The 23058-nt window shown below is 37.7% G+C and overlaps 1 protein-coding gene across 6 annotated transcripts in view; it reads right to left on the bottom strand.

Annotated features, from left to right (window-relative positions):
• Positions 1-10931: 10931 nt before the first annotated feature.
• The window catches only part of DGKH (diacylglycerol kinase eta), a 175537-nt gene continuing 163410 nt past the window's right edge, over positions 10932-23058 (bottom strand). For all 6 annotated transcript variants that reach the window (XM_035322150.1, XM_035322158.1, XM_035322162.1 and 3 more), the window contains one exon: positions 10932-21406. In XM_035322150.1, coding sequence (XP_035178041.1) covers positions 21317-21406 — 90 coding nt within the window. In that variant the 3' untranslated portion in view covers positions 10932-21316. The remainder of the gene's footprint in view (positions 21407-23058) is intronic.

Here is a 23058-nt window from a genome sequence, read left to right as displayed (position 1 = left end):
CCCTGCAAGATGGTTATCAGGAAAGACTGCAGTCAGAAGGTTTCCTAATAATTTTCCTGCTACTAAGAGTGAAGTAAAGATTGACAAATTGCAATTCTGGGGGTTTTAGGGGCAATAAAGTTGGGGTACAGGAAATAAACTAGTGGCTGAAGCCTCTATAATACTCGTGTTTATTCTCCTTTATGCTAAAAAGTATACAGTAGTCATAAACAGAATTATGTGCCCCTTTATGAGGATTGTATATTTGTATAATAAAGTCATTTTATATTTGTATAATAAAGTCACTGAAAGGTAAGTTATAATAATGTACAGATGATGGATTCTATAGTTATATAACATTTAAATGCATCATACTAAAGGAGAAAAAAAAAAAAAAAAAAAAAAGGAAATGGATTATGGATTTCTTTTCTCCTACAGGCCTAACTTTACCATTTTTATATCTGAAAACAAAGTTACATTGATCTAATTTAGTTACCTCATTGGCAAAATTATGTTGATTTTCCAGGGCTTTGAAAGCATTTTTTTGTTTCTGAAAATTGATTGATAAGAATAGCTTTTGTGAAGAATGCTGAGAACATCAAGGTTTGGGAAGAATCACTGCAGAGTTTGCACACATCCTTTGTCAGGAAATAGTTGAATGTTTTGTCTTTAGATACTAATTCTCTCAGGCCCTGGCAAGGCAGGTTTGCCTGAAGATACACTTTCTCATCCTGCCTCCTTTGTCATTCACAAAAAGGAAACCCTTTGGAGCATTGCAGTTCCTCCTATTCTGACTGGCTCATTTTCCTTATCACAGAAAATAGAGGATATTTAATGAGGCACAGCATTAGAACACACAAGTCCAGTCCTCGTAGTTGGTATGTGGTTCAGGAAGAGCCAAACTTGAGAAACAGAAAATGTGCCAGGATCCATTGTAGAGATTATAGCCTTGTTTGCTTGTTTGTTTGTTTTTAATTCAGGGCATTTATTTTGTCCCCTTGTACCTAAGATGTCCAAGGAAAGGATAATTTTCTATATAGCTGCACTTGAAAAGAGAGAAGAAGCCTGATCAGTATTGATAGTGTTAATGTGGAGTTTCTAGGCAAAACGAATGTCAGCTTTATAGCTGACAAGTTTTAAGATGTCATTGAAAAATTGGAATTACAGTTATTTCTGTAACAGTGTTCTCTGCAGCAATCCTGACGTGGTGCTGTATGGCTCTTTGTAAATTATGCCTTGATTCATGATTCTGTGATTCTATAATTAGAAAGAAAAACCTAATTTAAAATATTAATGTGCTGTGTGTACATAAAGACTGACATTTTTTGGACTACATTCATTACATAAAAATCTCTCTGACATTCAGCTGAAGTGGGATCATGCACACCTCTTTTTTCATTCAACAGTCTTTCACCATTCAAAATTAATGAGCAATGAACCCAAGTCAAAAGTACAACTCTGCAAAAGGGAAAAAGAATTGAGGAGCGCTGTTACAGAACCGATGACCATCTATGCACGTACTATTTTACCAAGGACAAAATATTTGGTCAATTTGATATAACATTTCCTTTGACATAGCTGACAAACAGCTGCACAAAGTATGCATGCAGTACTATATCATACAGATCAGCTTGCCACATCTCTCTTGAAGAACAGTTTTCTTTAAAATTAAGAACATTTCTGTAATTTTCTGAAATTTATGACCAAAAGAAGCTCATTTAGGCTTGATCTCCTATTAAATTTCCTGTCACAGCAGAAATGGCATCATGTCCGTGTCAGATCCAACAATCCAGCCTATCCACCACCTCCGACAGTAATTAACAAAAGACGTGTTAAATGAAGGTGCAATAAGTCCATTATCTGATTTAGGTCAAATATAGAAAACATTTGTTTATAGCTTCTGACATTTAATCATTTTTTTTTTTTGAAGCATTACACTCGTAGACATAGGATTTCTACAAATGTTCTTGTTAGTAGATCCACTAGTTAGGATCTGATCCCCTAACTAGTGGTTGTGTTGGTTTTTTGTTTGTTTGTTTTGTTGTTGCGGGTTGTTTGTTTAAGTGAAAGCTTTGCTCTTCTTCAAAAGCCAACCAGAATGGGAAATTTCTGTCTTTCATGGAATGGAAACAGAACTGTAACTGAAAGGTGGAATTTACAGAAAAAAAAAAAAAGGAGAGTGTTGTCAAATACATTGGCAGCCACATAGGGCTGACTTTAGCTATGCTATACCACGTGCAAGGCTGAATAGTTCAACATTTGCAGTACTTACACATGCATTAAAAAATAATAGTAACTCACCTCTCACTTGAGATCACTGACACAATTTTGCTAAGGTGGAGAAGATTTATCCAATGTGAAAATCAGATTGACCATTACCAGAATTTGGACACACCATGGAAAAGACCATGGGATCTTTAACGACCACAAATGGTTGTTTTTTTTTCTCCTCCTGTCTCACTGGGAGGACGAAGGAAAGCTCCAGCAAAACGCTGGCTTGAAGTCTCTTCCCTGGACTCTGGTTACAACAGCAACTATCATCAGTAACTAATCAGGCAGCTACAGCATTAGCAAGCTATGCTTTTCACCTTTCTTTGGAGATGTCACATTCCAGTGTGGAAACTGCTTAGCTCATGATTTTTTAATAGCACTTGTACAGGACTGGGGCCTTCTTCCTCGCCTCTAATAGCAGCTCAGTGACATTCTGGAGAAGAAGGAGCTGTCAGTGTTTCTGCTGTAATTTGATTTAGCTCATGAACCCAGCAGATCACTACCGTGTTGTTGTGGTCGTCGCCTGTTCTTGACCATGTTAGGGAGTTACACTAGTTGGCAAAGAGACCTGACAGAAAACAGTGCTGGAGCTCAGAAAATAGCAGAGAGCAAGGCAGGGAACTGGCAAGATCCGCTGATGTGAAATCACAACCCGAAATTTCTGCTCTTTAAATTTTTTATAACTCATAGTATGTGTTGAAAGCTTCGTGGTTTAAAGGGAGTGCAAACCAAGGAGTAAAACAAGCTGTTTGCAGTGGGTTTTTCACTGTGATGTAGCCCCGTAGGCACTAGGTGGCCTACTTTTAAAGGAAATTACAAATCACCTCTAGCTCACTGGGCGAGAGAAGATTTAAAAGTGCAATTTGCTCAATGTTATGTAAGTATTTTATAAATCATGTTGTTCTGTGAAGAATTCAGGGAATATTAGTTGCTATTTATTGCAGTGCAGTGGAATCACAGAATATTGTGCTCACTTCATAAATATTAGAGGTGATTTATCAGATTGTTTAGACACAGGATCAAGTTAATAAATAAAAATAACTGTATGCAGGCTCTCACTGTACCGTAGCTTACATTTCTTTCATAGAAGATGAAGTTTAATTACTTCTAACTTACTGTGACAGATGCAGAGTTACCACAGCTCAGCTGATGTGTTATCCTGTGATATAATCATATGCATGAGCCATTGGAGACCATATTTACAACTCAACAAACAGCAATGACAGCAATTAAGGAATTCCCCATTCCCGGACTCCATCCAATAAAAAGTCTTTAACTCCTCTGTAAAAGGATACTCAAATACTTGAAGGAAGAGTCACCACCAGTGTTGGTGTTAGACACCTTCAAAGCTACTAACGGGCAGAGGAGAAAGAAAGGTGGGAGATGCAGCTGTCCTGCAAAGTGTGGTGTTGCCAGCTGTTGTTTTGCTCCAGTTTTATTTTTGACTGTCAGAAGGGAAGGATGAGGGAAAAAGTAAAGATGTGATTCAAAGCTGCATTTTGGCTGAGGCACATGAATGTCTTCTGGGAAAGCCCACAGAATGGGTCCTGCTAGGAGATGTAACTTGTGTACCTCTAAAAGAGAGTATCTTCTGCTCTAGGGCAGTTAAAAAAAATAATTGCAAAGAAACAACTCAACTTTTTTTTGTAAATGTCTTGAACCACTAAGTATATATATATATATATTTCAGTGAATATCAAAAGCAGGCCAAGCTCTGATGCAACAGTAACAGACTCTAACAAGAAGTTGCATCAGAATTATTATACATCCTTCGTGTTCAAGGATGTTGTAGGTACCAGGATCACCTCATACTCAAGGCAAAGCTGCAGCAGATTCTAGCATGTCATGGACCTTAACATCCTCATTTTTATCTGTTTAATATAGGAGGTGGGAACCTGACAGCAGCAACAAGTGAGTCTGGCAGCTGCAATAGGTATGATAACAGGTTGGGGATATGTCATGTAACAGCTTTCCAGGGATGCTTCCCAGGGTTTCTCGCCGACAGACCTCTTCCACCAACCCAGAGATAGCTTACAGGCCAAGTTCCTACATGTCACTAATCAAGTAGGTCTACTGAGGCTAGGAGTGCTCCTTAAATTAATGAGAAATATTTTCTTTTTCCACTTCCCTGGGAATTAGTCTGGATATCAAAAACTAGGTACTAGATTAACAGATATAAAAGAATCACAAAGGTTGATGTTACAGATTTTTCTCCATTTAATCCATCAAGGGAAAAATCTTTAATAATATTCTAGATTGACTGGCCATCTAAGAAAACACAGGACAATGAATCTCATTTCAAAATATATACATTTCGAGACAGAATTTATGTTGAGTAAATAAGGCAACCTATTGTTTATCCTGCTGGCAAATAATACGGGTTAATTTAACTTCTATTTAAAAGAATGTACTTCATCAAACCTTAACTGAGCTTAGTCAGCCATTAGCTATGGTTCTTATTGACTGAGAAATAAATGGTGATTGATCGTCCTGACATAATTAATGGTTAATGTATTTTTCAGGAATTTAGGCTCATTTGCCCAGGCTACTCTTTCTATAGTGTTTGGAAGATTTAATTAATATTCCTATCAATATTTTAAATAGGCTTAAGATTCTGGGAATTACACAGTAATCATTTTCATGGCTGAGTGGCCACAGGGAGATGCAATTATATTGAAAATGTAATACTGAAGACATTTGATTTGTAAAGCACTATTTACCTTCCTAATACAATTTAGGGAAGGTTTTGTACTAAAGCTGTAAAACTTACACTGCTCATTTCTAGGTGCTGTGGTGGAGCAGGGCTGGCACAAGTACTGTCTACTCCATCTCCCCTTGTTTAGCTAATGCCTTTATAAATTCTTTAAGAAACATATTTGATTTTTATTCATATATAAACTTATTTGATTATTTTCTTCTGATAAGTAAATGACAGATGTGACTAACTCCCCTGTGGAAAAATAATTTCAGATTTCAGCTGGATTTTATGAGACGGTCAATGCTGTCCGATGTTCTTCTATCTCTTATATCAAGTACGCCATATGTACAAACATTTCCATGGATTTATGGCATCCTTCTCCAAACTTGAACTATGGATCAAATGTGGGTTTGACCCCAGAACCCACCTGCTCTTCTCAGTGTTTGTAAAAGTTGGGAAAGGCTGGCTAGAAAGCATTACCTACTGAGCTCTTTTTGCATATATTCTGAAGTCACTTGTGAACCTACTGTGCTTAAATTTGCAGCATCCCCTAGTCCAAACAGCATTTTGGAAGCAGCTCCGTGACATCTTCAACCACTTCCAAACTTTCTTCCTTCTTATTTATCTGAAAATATTCACCTAATATTTCTGAATTATTGACTGAATGCACGCTTTTAGACAAATAGTTATCAGGAAAGTAAGTCATCAAGCATAAATTAGAAGGATGCACTCTGATACTGTGTGAGATTCATCAGCTGCTTGCAGGCTCCTGTGCAAAAACTTGCTGACTTGACCTCCAGAGAACTGAATGCTCCCACAGAGGGTCAAAGAAGCTGATCCCAGAAAATCTCAGCAAAGTGAAGTTCCCTCAGCATGTGAGAAAACATGCTGTTTGTTACAATATTAGCAGGTTATTATTACCAGGGACAGTGTGTTAGGGATTCAGAGGTGTTAAATGTTTGATTTTTAATTAATGAACTGAGTTACTCAGAGGATAGCATGATTGCCAGGAGAATGTATATGTGCTGTCACACTGAAGTAGACAGTCAGCAGATAGATTTTTTTTTTTTTTTGGATGAAATTGAAGAAAGGAAATTGCACTTGGCAAACTTAAACTGGGAAATGACAGTAGGCACCTGAGGCTTTGAGACACGGGAGAAGCAAATAGCAGCTAAAGGTCAGAGTGGAGGCATGAGTTCAGAGGGGTAACTGCAGGCACAGCTCTGGGCTGCTGCCAGAAAAGAAAAAAAAAAAAAAAAAAAAAAAAAAGGAAATGGAAAGTAAAGCTACAGCAGAAATCCTGACATTCCAGGATGTCCCATTTCATCACTGTGAAATCTATGAGCCTCTCCCCCTATAAAAAGAAAGATGAACTTCCGTGTAAATCCTCTTAGTTCTTTCCTAAAAGAAGAGGACCTGGGTCAGCTGCTGCTCTCACTCATATGTTGTGCACTTGGCTGTGTCAGAAAATACTGTCTCCTTTATGCTGTCATGCCTAGCATACAAGATTGATCCATGAAGTCTTCCTGCAATTAGATGACTGTGGGGTGAATAAGGCCACAGTTCCCTTGCCCTGGATTATTTTATTTCCTAAACGTGTGCTTATAAATATGATCTGAACTGCAATTATGTAATTCAAAACCAACTTGTAGTAACTCCAAAAGAAACAGTACGACTCAACCAGACAGTTTGGGCAAACACCATACTCCTACCTCTGTTTCCAGGACGGGGCAGATTTTAATCTAAACACAGACTTCCAGTGGCTTGAATAGCATCATCTTAAAATAGCTTTCTTTTCCACTTTTTACCACATGCATCTATGTGCATGACTAACAGACTAACATGAAGTGAAGGAGCTGTTGATGATAGCTGCTCAGTTTCATTTTTCTTTATGTAGTCTGTCACTCCATGCCCACTAAAACTCTTCAAAAAGAATCATAGAATGATTTAGGTTGGAAAAGACCCTCAAGGTCATCAAGGCCAACCATCATCTAACACAATGAAGTCCACTGCTAAACCATGTCCCTAAGCACCATGTTCACATGCCTCTTAAATACCTTGAGGGGTAGTGACACCACTACTTCCCTGAGCAGGCTGTTCCAAAGCCTAACCACTCTTCCTGTGGAGAAATATTTCATAACATCCAATCTAAACCTCTCCTGGCACAACTTCAGGCCATCTCCTCATGTTCTGTCATGTAACCTGAGAAAAGAGACCAATACCTTCCTCATGGCAAACTTCTTTCTGGTAGCTGTAGAGAGCGATGAGGTCTCCCATCTGCCTCCATCCTCCAGACTAAACAACCCCAGTTCCCTCAGCTGCTCCTCATAAGTCTCAGTTTCTGGTCCCTTCATCAGCTTTATTGCACTTGTCTGCACACATCTGAACAGTTTGATATCGTTCTTGTAGTGAGGGCCCATATATGAACACAGTATTTGAGGTGCAGTCTCATCAGCGTTGCTCACAAAGGGACAATCACTTTCCTAGTTGATGCAGACCAGGAGGATGCCACTGGTCTTCTTGGCTGCCTGAGCACACTGGGGGCTCATGTTCAGCCGGTTGTTGACCAGTACTCCCAGGTCTTTTTCAGCTGGGCAACTTCCCAGATACTCTATCTCAAACCACTGCATTGGGTTGTTACGACCCAAGTGCATCGTCTGACATTTAGCCTTGCTGAATGCCATACAAGTGGATGCAGCCCATCAATCTAACCTATCCAGATCCTCCTGCAGAGCTCTACTACCCTCGAGCAGATCAACACTCACACCTAACTTGGTGTCACCTGCAAACTTGCTGAGGGTACATCCGATCCCCTCATCCAGATCATTGATAAAGATACTGAAGAGAAGTAGCCCCAGTACTGAGCCCTGGTGTGTTGGGTCTGTCTGGGATGGAGTCACCTTTCCCTGCAGCAGCCCACACAGTGCTGTGCTCTGCACTCATAGCTGGAACAGCACTGGTATCACTCCAGTGCTGTGTCTATTGCTGCATAGTGCTGGCACAGCATCAGAACTCCCTCCAAGCCCCCAAGAGCCAGCAGGCTGGGGGTGGGCAATTGATGGGGAGGGGACATCACCAGGGCAGCTGACCTAAGCCAACCAAAGGGGTATTCCATAACACCTGATGTCACACTCAGCAATAAAAAGGGGGCTCTCGTGGGGGAGGGGCTCTCCTGAACAACCGGTACGCGTTTTGAGGCCCTGCTTCCCGGGACGTGGCCGAACATCGCTCGTTGATGGGAAGTAGAGAATAATTTTTTTTCTTTCTCTCTGTGCTTCCGCGCGGCCTTGTTGTTTCTTTTGTTTCTCTTTCTCCCCATTCCCCTTTCCTTTAATTAAATCATTCTCATCTCAAACCTCGAGCTCTTTGTGTTGTCTTTTCTCCCCCTTCCTCTTTGAGGAGGGGAGGAGTGAGAGAGCGGTTGTGGTGGAGCTCAGCTGCCCACTCAAGTAAAACCATCACACCTGGGGGCACCACTAGTGACCAGCCTCCAGCTGGATTAAATTACGACTCTTTGGCCCAGCCATCCAGCCAGTTTTTACTCAGTGAACAGTGTATCCAAGCCATTAGCAGCCAGTTTCTCCATGTGAGTGCTGTGGCAAACAGTATCAAATCCTTTGCTAAAATCCAGGTAAACAACTCCCACAGCCTTTCCATCATCTACTAAGCATGACATCTTATCACAGAAGGGGATCAGGTTAGTCAGGCAGGACCTGCCTTTGATAAACCTGTGCTGACTGGGCTTGATCACCTGGTTGCCCTGTATGCACTGTGTGCTGGCAGTCAAGACGATCTGCTTCACAATCTTCCCTGGCATCAAGGGAATCTCTGATTTCACGTTTTAGATAAGACATCTATATGGCCCTTTTTGATAAATTTTCCAGGCAATAATTCTATTAGTTGCTTCTCGGGGTTTCATGCCTTCAGGAGTTCTGATTTAAACTCTGACATGTCTACCACCTCTTGTTTTCAGAGGTGATAGACATGTCAGATGAGTTCTCTCATGGGGGTTAAAAGCCCAACTTCAAAGAATTTATCATCAGGTATTCAGCGTCATTGGCATTAACAAATTGATTAAACACAAGTATTAAAATATACATTGTGGTAGGAAGTTCATCCATTTAACCTGAATCTTTTTAATGTAATTAAAAACTTCCTTAAGTACATATCCCAAGTTAGTTTGTAACAACACCACTTTTTCAACACTTTGAATTCTTAGTCACATAAATCTAACATACAGACACCATGAACTACATGAAAACTATTTGTGTTGTATCTTATTGCCAGAAGCATAGAATCATAGAATATTCTGAGTTGGAAGGGACCCATAAGGATCATCAAGTCCAACTCCTGGCACCGCGCAGGTCTACCCAAAAGTTTAGACCATGCGACTTAGTGCACAGTCCAAACATTTCTTAAATTCATACAGGCTTGGTGCAGTGACTACTTCACTGGGGAGACTGTTCCAGTGCGCAACCACCCTCTCAGTAAAAAATCTCCTCCTGATATCTATCTAGTCTGAACTTCCCCTGCCTCAGCTTCATCCCATTCCCGCGGGTCCTGTCACTGGTGTTTATGGAGAATAGGTCACCCACCTCTCCACACCCCCTCGCGATAAGTTGTAGACTGCAATGAGGTCCCCCCTCAGCCTCCTCTTCTCCAGGCTGAACAGGCCCAGTGACCTCAGCCGCTCTTCATATGTCATCCCCTGCAGGCCCTTCACCATCTTCGTCGCCCTCCTCTGGACACTCTCCGACAGTTTAATGTCCCTTTTTACCTTGGTGCCCAGAACTGCACACAGTACTCAAGGTGAGGCCACACACCAGCGCAGAGTAGAGTGGGATGATCACAATTCTAGAGAATTTGTGGTGTCAATGCACCATCATGTTCAGTCTCCTCATACCCTGCAGATCCACCCCAGCAGCATCCCCTACTTTAGGTCATTGGCTATTTTTCCTAATACAGCCTCTCATTTATTCCATGGCTGAGATTATTACAACCAACCATTTAGGATTTATTAAAGAAATGGAATACACACAAAACACCCCCAAAATTAAAGTACAAGCTTTGATCCTATGAGATTTGTAAGCATCTGGAGTTCACTGTTAGCTAAAACCACCAGCTCTGACCTTTAAACAACACGAGTTATCCATAAAAATGCCTCTCACATATACACTCACATCAGGACAACAGGAACCTGGCTCCCTAATCAACTGGCTGGAGCTCACGTACACTGTACTTTGTCTTGTGCATATGCCATTGATCATAGTTACTCTCACATTACGTCTTGGATTAAGTGCTAGCCTAGTAGCTCACTGACCCACAACACAGCAGATGATCGTTGCCTGCAGAATTGCCCTCTGTCTTCAGCTCTTGGCGTGGAATCAGCTCCAGTGACTGTTTACCTGGGTTGGAGTTATAGAGGGTCAGCATATACTACCCGGAAAAAATGTGTTTGTTTTACTGCCACTGACCTCGGAGAAATGTATATTATGTTTTAACGACTGTTGTTACTATGGATGCAAGTGTAAATCTATTTTTACAGTTAATACACTGTATGCCGGCAAGACCTAGCGGAAGATCCCTGCAAATGTAAACACCTACACGCACAGTGACCTACTTACTAGTTACATGGGGACTCGCACGTAGCCATATAAAGGATTTTCAAAAGCTGCATTCAAAGCCTGCAATTTGAAACAATTTTAGTGCAAGGTGTGGCAGACTGAATAGAAATGATGCTTGATAGTCATTCATCTAAATTTTATTTAGCTTTAACATACAGAGTTTTCTTTTAAATGACAAAGGCTTACAGTGTGCCAAGAACTTAATATTGTATTGATTTCAATGGGGAATTTTGTTGTAGATTTGATGACATTGTTACCAGCCTACATTTTGAGTGGATAACATCTAAAATTCAGTGTAATGGTGTTGGAGGATCTCCATCAATTTCCAGACACAGAAAGAATTCAAGGACTTACATACATTGAATGTATTCTGTTTATTTGAGAAGGAAGATCTCATATGAGTGCCCATTATAGAAGGCATCTCTTATCATGTACAATAAAATCAACCATTGCTTCCAGCAGAATACAAAAATACACATCTCAGTGACTTCCATACATTAATAAATATGTAATCATGCATTCAACAATAAAAAGGCACAGAAAACTGGTCACTTAGTAGTCATAAAAATTACTAACTATATTAACAAAGCCACCCAAATTATCTGTACAAGGAAATGTAACAATATATTCCAAAGGTGAAAACACATAAAACATCTTTAAAATAGTATATGCAATAAATACCTCAATTGTTTTAATATATTAAAAATAAAACTGTGCCATTGTAAACAGTATGTAAACAAACAAAATTCACTGTTCCTTACCATTATTACAAGTAAATAAAGCCAAAAGTTACACCCCTGCTCTGTTAGATATACTTCATTGGCAAGTTTTGTCAGGCAGTTTAAAGTTTTACTCTTTTCTGCAGCAAACAGAGCCCACTATGTGTGTAATTGTAGGTACTATAGCAATTGCTAAGCTTCAAAACTGACTACCCAGAATGTAGTTGGTCATTAAATAGTCAGAACTGAAACCAGAAAAAGCATTTTTTTTTTTTTTTTGCAGTGTTACGGACAAATTAATTTATTTATACTACATACAACAGTGTCAGTAAAACTTAGCCACTCATAGACCACCACTCATCTATAGGTCTCGGGGGCTGTTCAGGCTGGTAAGCATCCTTCCTGCCCCAGGCAGGGGCAGCGAGGCACACCAAGGGTAACCGACTTGCCCCCAGTCCTACCATCAAGAAACCAAAAGCAGAACCCAGACCTCCAGCCCCTGCCTCTTCATTTCCTCTGATATCTGTACTCGTCATGGCCTTTCAGACAAATAACATCGAGTCCTGAACCCCATTCCTGCTTACAATTACAGAAAGACAATGCACATGCAAAAGGAAAGCTATCTGCTCACTTGGGCACCCACCTGCTCTCACTAATAACCATGGAGACTGACCACAGAGGGAGCACAATGGGAGCTTTTTTCCCAAATCTGCAATCAGATCCCCCATTAGGAGACCAGCGAGCCCAGGCAGAGCCCTGTGTATCCTTTGTAAGCCCCTGCTGATTATTCTTTTGAGGTTTCTATAGCCAATAGAGACAAAATCCTGGAAAGTTCAACCAGCGTGCATACTTCCTTCCTTATTAGCAAGGGAAGAGTGTCGATCGGATTATCCTTTCTTAAACAAAGTTATAGCAAAAGAAGCCTGGGGGTGGTGGGCATTCTATACAGATGTCTTCAGAAAGAGCCTCACAGGGGAATAAGGCTGGCTCCCTACTTCTGCAGCTTCTGATAACATTTGATAATGTTGTTGATAACTACCTAATTTTGCAAGTCCTACTGTACCCCTGGGATGGCTACCTACAATGAATACAAACTTACCTGTTCCAGACACATATATTTCAAAGTGCACAATAGCTCTTGCTTGAAAACAAAATTTTTAGCCTCAGGTGAAAAAAATAGTAATAGTTTGTATTTATTAGGCTGTTACACAGCCTTCTGTCTCTTTACAGGAAGAATATATTTGGAGCATACAGAATTAAAAGATACCCTGGAAGGGGATTTAGGAAGCACTGCATTACAGTATTTTTCCTCCCTGGTGCTAGAAGAACTGAGCCTTCTGTCTTTTAATAAGTGCTTTCTTTAATGTCAAGCAGTTGTCTGACTTACTCTACCACTTAATATTTGCATAATTGTATTCACTCATGAAATATTAAAAGAATAATTCTACAGACTGGCTCTGAAGATACCTCCATGTCTTGACGAGAAGTTTAAAACACTATATAATATAAAGTTGGGTTGGTTTTTTGTTTGTTTGTTTAGATAAGGTATTTTTGGATGAGGTTCTTTATGTTTCATTCCAGATCTGCCAAGCCAGTTGAACTGTATAAATAATTCTTCATCTTCATTTACTACACTGCATGCCAACTTTGTGGAAGAAGATATGAAAAATGATCTATTTTTAGAAGATTCTATATTAAATCTTACAAAAGTTATTTTAGAAGCTATTTTCTTAGACAAATTCAAGGACTAGAACAATGAAAAAGTCTGTACATTCAGTGAGGCATATATTCCCACTTGTGTTGTATTTTGCAGGTTCTGTAGAAAAATCCAAATAGCAACTGCAGATTTCACATTGGGATAAATAAATCCATTTCAGTCATTCAAAAAAAAAAAAAATCACAGTAGGAAAATAGCCAGTAAACAATAGATTCAGAAGGGTTTAATCTTGGCCCCAGTGAGATCAATAGGAGCTTTGCCAAGGATTTCAACAAAGCCAAAATTTCACCCAGAATCTTGTACAATTCTTTAGCTGACAACAATCATAAACATCCTGCCACTCCATTGTATAAGTTAAATATTAATAAGCATCTGTAAACATCCTGCAATTCATCTGATATAAAAATATTATCATAAAAACAATGCAGCATCTCAAGCATTGTATATATTTAAGTTTTTTTTGGCTCTACACACAAGTTGGCATCATTATATTGGGCAAAACCAGGGCATATATATACATATATATGTACAGGTGTGCGTGCACACACACTACTAACTAGATACTGCATATATACATACATGCACATGCAAATACTGGCAAGAGAACAACATTCATAGGTATGGCATTCAAAAGTCTACCAATGATCAGTCTGACAATGACTTCCATGTGAAGAACAGTTTCTACCTACCCAAATCTCTTGTAGGCTTACACGTAAATGCTAAAACTAAAATACATGAGCAATCTCAAAGCGGGACTAAAGTGCTGTTTGAAGCCAAGCACACATGTAAGTGCCAACAGTCTGTGGCCTTAATCTGTGTATTTGCAAAGACAACGAATTTCCCTGTGGGGTAAGCAGGACCAAGGGGAAATGAACAGCAGAAGCTACTGAGCACACAGGTTGGACAAGATGACCTCCACAGGTCCTTTACAACCTAAACCATCCTTTGATTCTGTGATTTATTTTTTTTTCCACCTGACTAGAACAGTACAAACTAGGTTATGTATTTTCATCTTCTAATTGATGAAAGCAGAAAAAAAAAGCGGAAAAGCAGAAATTGCTTATTTCAGCTTTTTGCTTCAGAACACATTCAGACCCAAACATATGAGCTATGTAGAAAACTACAGTGTCACATCTCTGAATGGGATGCATCCAGCAACATTTACATGTGTACTTTACGCATTTACTCAAGCAAATAAGTGAATGCACTTGGCTGGAATACTACTTTAAGAGACAAGCCTGGCTAATAAGAGAAACCTCATGTTGTGCTAGGATCCTCTCAGCACCTCTGGAATACCCTAAGAAGAAATTAGCTTTTTGAAAATGCCAGAACATCCACAGCAATTCCATAGCACTCAGATTAAAAGATAACCTGCTCTGGACTTCCTATGGAAACTTTCTACCCTTCCCAAGTGAAGAATACCAATGAATGTATTCTGAAAAAATAACTATCAGTGGAGAGAGATAAGGCAAGTGCTTACTTAGATTCTGGATTTTACTGGTATTTAAGACATTATTTGTTTATTAAGATAGTTGATATGTATGTGAGTTATGGTACAATATAAAGCATATTGAAATACCTACTTCAATAGAGAGAGGAGGCATCTTGTGAGAGGACAGTGCCACTGGAAACCTTCTGGGCGAGTGTCTCCACATCTATGTACTCATCATAAACATTCACAAATTATCTGAGAAGAAGCTCTGATGTCTTAAAAATCTCACTAAGACCCACCCATGTCATGTCTTGTCAGCACGTCTCCCTCACAGAAGAAACAAAACAAAGCAGCTTCTAACAGTTTTCCTCAACCTCTGTATTCACATAATAATTGACCACAGCTGGAATGAGAAGCAGTCCCATGCCAAGCTTACTGCAACGAATGCAGGGAGGGAGAAAAACATAGTATTATCTATAACTCTTTCCCTGTTAAAGTCATTGTCAGATTAGCAATAACTAAAAAGTTTCCAATCTAATTATTCTAGGACTTAAAATGCTAATTCCCTTCAAATGTTCATAGTAGAGATTTGGGGCGTTGTAGAGGTTTTTATTTGTTAATAAATAAATAAAATGGCTTTAAGCTTTGTACCATATTTTACTTTGTTTCTTTTCAGTCCCATCACTAATCTTTCAATCATACTACATTTTTTTTCCCAAAGTATTTGTTCTGTAGAATAGTCACTTGCATACCTGTCCTACAAATAGCTATCATAAGTTCTAGTAGTATCAGCAATCTGACACAGTTGATGAAGTTACCCAAGCACTTCTTTTTCAAAGGGCGTTCAAGCAGATAGTGCTAATTGTTAGCAAGATGGCAAATTAAATCATGCTTTTGACAGGGATTGCAGGAGTACAACCTGGAGGATTTTAACCCACTATGACTATGGGAGACTTAGAAGCCTGAAGCCTTGGTCAGTTTAGGAGACCTCCTAGAGCATCCCACAGATTTTTCCTAGCCTGCTATTCTGAATGGAAACTGGGGGAGACGTGCGAGGGTCTCATCTTGCCAAGCAGCTGGGAATCCAGACACAGGAGCTGGGAAGCAGTGTGGGAACATGAGTACAGATGTGACCTGTGTTAAATACAAATTACACACCAGCTTCTTCTGCCCTTGCTAATATAAGCAATAGGTTACATGAACATGAACTCAAAATCCCATCCAAATACTTACATAAAAAGTGTGTGTCAACTAGGAAACAAGGTCTTCAACTATTTGAAAGAGATTTTTATCACTCTACCATGTAAATATATGAATTTTCTCTTGGCTGCTCTGAAGGTGGTAGCTCTTCAAGCAATGCAGCTAAATTCATTACAATTTGTCCAGGAATACTCTCAGGTCTGTAATTGCCAGCATTTTGCTAGTTTACTAAAGTGTTAACAGTGCTAATATATATATACATACATACATATATATATATATACACACACACTTTTACAGATAATGAAAGGAGCATGTTTTGAGTTTAGTTCTACATACTTAAAAAAGAAAAAAAAAAAAGTAACTTTCAAAAGCATTTTTTTAATTATAAAATTGTGGGCAATCAATTTAAGCCTACAAAAGTTACTGTGAATGGTGGTATTAGCTCCAACTGGCAGCAGGAATACTCCTGGCACAATCCAGATGGTTTCCAAATGGAATACAATTTCTGAGAAACAGACTGGGCTTCTGTATGGCAGAAATGAGCATTTCAAGTACATAAGCTAACCATTAACAGAGCTATTAAACCTAATGCAACAGTAGTAGAAAAGAACTAGAAAATCTTTTTTCTTTTTGTAGAAAAGATCAAGTTCCACACTATGCTTTATATATAAATACATGAATTTATACAACCAGTAAAGATCTTCTACTGATAATTACCACATGATGCTTTATCAATCCTACTGACACTATCATTCAGCTCTGAAGAGGCAGTAGACAGATTTAAAGTCCTGTCCAAACTCCTCAGCTTCCTTGAGTCATCAAAAACTGCTCCTTTTACGTAAGACAGCAATACAGTCATGTACAGTTCCTGCAAACATCAAATCTTTGCAGTTAGCATAAGCAGCATCAAACCTTGATGATATGAAAATCATACCACAAAACATACAATCTATGAAAACAATCAAAAAATGGGAGAGCCCATGGTTTAAATGCAACACTCAGGACATTGCAGTTGAGAGGTATGTTGGGGTGAAAAACTAAAAACAAAACTCATACAGTTTTCTGGGGCTCTCACTGACATAAGTGACAGAATGATTTCCTGGTTGTACACTAAATATATTGCTCCAGCTCAGTGATCCTCAACAACATACATTGCTTGCAACTTTAACTTTCACAAATACACTTTATACCGCTAATTATTAGTTACCAGAACTCTCAAACTTGTATTCAAGAACTTAATACTTACTCAGGGGCACAGATAGAGCAATGGAGAAAAAGTAGCAAACATTAGTAATGCAATAATTAATAGCAAGCACCAAGCAAAATGGAATCATTGTGGGTTTTGTTGTTCTTGTTGTTTTTCTTGTATGTCCTTGGTGAAATTATCTATGTGTAACATGTAGTTTTAAATTTCTTTTAAAAGTAATACTGCTGTACTTCCTCTCCTAGTTGGTTTAAACATTACTTTTGCATTACATGTGAAGGTTTCCTACCTAGATGAAAAAGACTGATTATTTTAGCCTTGCAACAAGATCTGTGAATTATCAGGGCATAATGAAATTTTCATTAAGTGAATGAGCATCACTGAGTTCAATTAAAAATTGTCAGGTTTTGTATTTCTCATTACAAAAACAAACAAACAACAACAAAAATAAAGGAATATATGAAACGGGCCATTATAAAAAAAAATCAATTCCTCTTACTTGAATTACAATTATAAACATTACAGTCTGAATTTCTTTGGGTGGGGATGGAGAAAGAAAGATGTTTTCTATTTATTATTTATAGGACCAAGGATATTTACTCAAGTCCCAAAGTAAGAAATACTGGATGAAAATTGTCTGGGAAGGTTTTTGATCACATGCTTTATCTTTTACTGTTCTTCCAGAGGTTTAAAATATTTTTATTTGAAAGAAAGAGGTGTTTAGGAGAAAAAATAATGGTTAGGGAGAAATACACAAAAAGATATCATGAAGAAAATTTGTAGTTGCCATCATAGTAAAAAAATATTTTTGAACAAGTTTTTTTCTGTAAAGTATTGTAAAAAAAAAAAAAAAAAAAAAAGATAAAATAATGAGCTTTCCTGACTTCATTCAGTTTCTAAAAAGAAGACATTATGTAATACAAAGGTAATACATCCATCACCCAAATCAGAGGCTGCTATAACAATTGAACACGACAAGCTGGAAAAAATTCTACTTGAAAATGACAAAACATAAACACGTGCTAAGCAATCTACTGTCATTTAAATACCTTCTCTTCCACTTTCTGAAGCATAGCACATTAATCTACATGAATATCATCCACTTCAAAAAATGTTGATTGCTTGGCATTGCTTTCACAGATTTTAAGGTATGCTGACTGACCACGGAAGTTAAGTATATTAGAATAATGGCAAAAGAAAAATTAATCCAGTAAACACTATACAGTGTTTTTTTGTCTTGATGACACTAGCATGTTGAAGCAGGCTCCACAACAGCTTCTGGGATAACTAGTTTTCTAGAAAATTAACTGCTTCTAGGGAATTGGCTTATTTGTATTGAAATATTAGGGAGTATGCTTTAAAGCACTTTAAACATCGGGATTAAATTATAAAGAATTCTGTTTGCTAATATACAATCTATGTATGTCCTCAGTTCTAGGAGCTGAGATTTTGACAGTGCTAAGGAAAAAAAACAATACTCGGAAATCTGCAATAATCATGAGATAGTTAACACTGTGTTCAAAAATCTTTCCTTAGAAAAGCCACATCACATAAGATAGTTATAACCCATGACCTCAGTAGCAAAATCCCATAAAATATTTTGAGCCTCCTTATCAAATGCATTTGGAATTGATATTCAAAACTATTCTAAGGCATAGAGCTGCATAAAACATGCTCTCCTGGGCATACAGATCATGCTATTAAATATAGCATAACTGATGTTTAAAATACTTTTTCTATTTGCACATTTAAAAAAAAACAAACTTTGCTTTAGGACAATCAAAGTTGAATTCTTTGGTGGTCACTTAAAAAAATGGAACTTTGCAAAGACAAGTTGTCCTATAATGAGGTAATCTAAAAGTGTCATAAGAAAATCACATTACAAAACAACAGTTGGTCATTCTGCCTGCCTAAAAGCACCTCTGATTTTTTAATATACTCATTTAGGCCTCTATAGCCATCATCATGTTGTCTTAACTTAAGATATCCTGCTCTATAGCCCATCTTACCACATTGCATATAGCAAGACTGAAAATTGTGGAGAGAGTGAATCCTACAATCAGAAAAGCAAAGAAAGTTCTTTCATGAATTCCATCCTTGACTTCACCAGGAATACTAACTACATAGTCTACCATAATATTGACATATTAGAATGCTGCTGCACATTATTAAAAAAAAAAAAAAAAAAAAAAAAAAGGAAATACAACTTGTGAAGACTTGACAGATGCCATCTGAACATCATTAAAGGGGTCAACGTCAAGTACATTAAAAATATATATCTTTCCATTGTTTGCATAACTTTCCATTGTTTACATATGCTTTTAATACAACAGCATGAAAATAATGTCACTTGGCAAGCAGCTTTTGTGATGTTTTTTACTAAAAACCTAATGGAACATAGCCCTTTACTTTTGTTTGTTGACCAGAACAATCGATTATGTCCACAAAGCACCCAGAGTGGTGCTGGTTTAACCTACAGCAGCAAGAGCACATAGTACTGGATATAAACGAAGCCTGTTTTACTGCTTTTTAACATCTCTTGTGATAAAACAATGAAGGGAACCAATCTGATTTTCCAAGGGATGATTCCCATCATCCTCATGAGAAAAGGATGAAAAAACCAGGAAGTGGTACTTGACGTTGTCCCTTTTATGCAGGGGAAAGCTTTTTACCAAACAAATGAAACCTTACTCTATTGTCTACTAGGAAAACAGAAATACATATTAGCATACTCCTTAACCTGTAGGAATTGACAAAGATACTTGATAGAGCGTAAGTCAAGTGTTCCTCTGGTGGGAATGCCACGTTGATAAGAACAGCAAGGAGACAGAGGTTCTGGGCGAGTTCTCTGGCATGTAATGCAATATCATCTCATCTCAAACATTTAAGTAGTTTTTTTTGTGTCTTAACCCCTAGATATATTTCATATTTATATAAAATATAAAGCACATTATTTTTCTACTGGATTAATACTTTGTGAGAAATTAACCAGGAAATTCAATTATGAAGCTATATTTTGTTTAAGTAAACTGTAAATAACCTTATAAACTCTAGTCTAATGCAATTACTAAGCAAATATGGTTTTCATTTTTTAACCTGTTTACACTCGTAGATTATTGGCTTGCATGTGATTCATCTTTGCATGCATAGTGTAAAACTTTAGAGTTTAATTTTTTTTATGATCTACTGATGTAGGAGTGCTGACAAGAAACAAATTGATGCCTTTGTAAAGAAATGCATACATATACATTTTAAATTAATAGTAAATTAGTAATGAGTAAAAGCTTTTACCCCACAAAAATCAGATCAGATGCTACATTTTAACACTTTTCTTACTTATGATAAATACTTTAAATTTTCCCATAAAAATTTTCATTAATCTTTCAACCTGCTTTTAGAACAATAGAATAAATAAAACCATTAGTTCCTACAAGTTCAAATAAGCTACAGATGTTTAAGATAACTGAATAACTACATTAAAATGCACCATGAGAAAATTCTTTATAATTTTCCATGCAGGAAGCCAATTGATATTTTTGTGAGGTACCGGTCTTTCAAAAATACTCATAAGTTAGTTACCTGATACACCTTCTGTACATGGTATATTTAAAAATCTAACTGTACAGTGTTTCAATCATATATAATGCATATAATTTGCTGAATATGGCACAAATGCTAAGTTTCCACACCCACACATCCTTTGCCATAGAACACATTTAGGAATAACACAACACTGAAGAATAGAAAAGTGCCTGAAACCAAAAAAAGGACACTCAAGTAGTAATAAATTAAATCTCATTCAAACTGATATAAAAGTTGTTCAAGTGTTTAAAGTATCAGAAGTGTCATGCAACGGAACAACAGACAATTCAGGCAGGCACACCATGCATTATAGTTTGCATTCATGGTATAACAAGGTATCTTTCCCCGTCCTGCGTGGCCCGTGAGTGCGAGGTACCTGAGGCATTGCTAGACTCGCATGTTGAACCTCAAAAGCGGCCACCTCTCAGTCTCCTGCACGGGAGGTTTTATGGAAGCCATGCCTGGAAAGGACTACCAGACAACCTCATGCTGTACGGTGGCATCTTGCTGCGTCGTAAAGAGAGGCATACTGAGCTGCATGTAAGCAAAGCGATCATTTCTCAATTATATTTTCCAGTCAGTGCAGTTCACCGTCAACCAACTCATTTACCAAAATGTGCTTATCTGAACTGGCCAAGTTTGAACACCAAGAAAATGCCATCATAGAACATATAACCTTTTCTTTTTTTTTTTTTTTTTTTTTTTGGCACAAATCCTTTTATGCTCTTGCAACAAGCTCTTCACCATACAAGCATTCAGAGACACTAGCCTGTACAAATACACCAGTGCTTATTCTTCCATACAGTATACAAAGGCAGCTAAGTGCCTGAAACAGCTCTGCTTCTCCAGCAACTTTCCCTCTCTCTCTCAGGAGAGTACCAGCATAATTACACGTCAGACAAAGAGGTGTTCTTGCCGAGCTCTTTAATTCCCTGGAGAATTCGCTTCATATGACCCACTTTCGTTATCCCCAGGTCCTACAGAAATTAAGAAGGAAAAAAAAAAAAAAAAAAAAAGAGAGAGAAAAAGAAAAACAAGAAAGTTTATTTACAAAAATGAAAAAAAAGGCAACAATTACGATCTAGCCATGCAATAGATGTCTAGAAATGTGCTAACTGCAATCAACATTAACTGGAAAGGATTCTATGGCACTAGCAAGTGTTGCTTAACAAAAACAATCCAACAACAATAAATGCTTAGAGCATACAATGAATCCCTCTCTGTCTGGCAGATGGAAAAATACTTACCTGCAACAATCATAACCCAAAACACTGCAATATCCTTCAAAAACATCTTTTGCTTGACTTCTAAGTACAAATCCTTTCACAATTTGTGGAGAAAAAGAACAATCTCCCCCTCCTCTCTAATACAGAAATCAAATGCTCAGTAGGATGTGATGGATTAGAGCTTCTGTCCAGCAATGTCACTTGATCTGTGGCCCTATGATGCCTGTCTTAATCAACAAGCACACACATACCCAGTTTCTCAAGGGAAAGTGGAAATAACATCTACAGGCATGTAGGACAACTTCCCTTTAGAGAGCAATAGAAAACGTAAGCATTTGTTTTTCATTCTAAAATGGTTCAGTCTCCTAATGTGGATATCCATGATGACTAGAGAGCTGGGAGAAATATTCTCAGAGAGATGACAGTCACATCCCAAAGGAAAATAAATATAAAAATCAGAAATGCAAATCTCTTTGAAGCCACCACTGAGGCAATCATATCAGTTGAAATATTTCTAATACTGTTTTTTTTTGGACCTATCTCTGTGTGAGTGACAACAGACAAGAAATTTTTGCAGTAAAACTCTTCCAGCATTAATAACAGCTTTAACATCCTTTTTCAATTTTTACTGGTCCAATGGTCAGAGGAGCAGAATGGGATGCCCAACTGTGCTAATGATCCCCAACTGCACTAATGAATTTTCATCTCAGTTTGGTGGAAATCTTCTTCTGTTATCTGTAAAATCCAGCTTTGAAAAACCCTAAAATCCTTGTGTTGGTCATGCTGAGCAAGTGGCATACTCAAATAGCAGTTCTTTGTAGAATAAACATTATATAAATACATTGTGATTAAATAAAGTCTTAGAAAAATTCACTATCTATTCCTCTGAAATAAAAATCCTTTCATTTTAGTAATAAAATGTTCCATTATGAAGACATAGAAAAGAGTGGAATTAAGCAGCTTGAAATAATTATTTTTATACAGATTGAAAAATGAAACCATATATAGTATTCTGTGCACACTTTACACAAAGGCAAAATCTACCTTTCTCCAGCCACAGAAACCTCAGAAAATCTGCACTGCATATTATATGAAAGTGTTAGTAAGAAATTCATTTGGCATTTCTCCAAAACAAGAAAGGGTTGGTAAGATGGGCATTAATTATTTTAGAGTAAATGCACGGATTGAACAGGTGGATTAATTTTCAGAGTCAAGATTGAATTCTAGTTATGTCCATTTTTTTTTTAAAAAAAGGCTGTTTTTTAGTAGAAAACTGACAATACTACAATATGTCACCATCTTTTACAGAACTTTGGTACGAAAATGTCAACTTTTCAGTGAACTTTTCAGTTCACGATGTGCTCAAGAAAGTCCCCAAACCAAGTGCTATTCATAAACCTATT

The sequence above is a fragment of the Oxyura jamaicensis genome, chromosome 1, assembly GCF_011077185.1.
Source record: "Oxyura jamaicensis isolate SHBP4307 breed ruddy duck chromosome 1, BPBGC_Ojam_1.0, whole genome shotgun sequence".
NCBI lineage: Eukaryota > Metazoa > Chordata > Aves > Anseriformes > Anatidae > Oxyura > Oxyura jamaicensis.
This window is presented reverse-complemented; position numbering and strand designations above follow the sequence as displayed.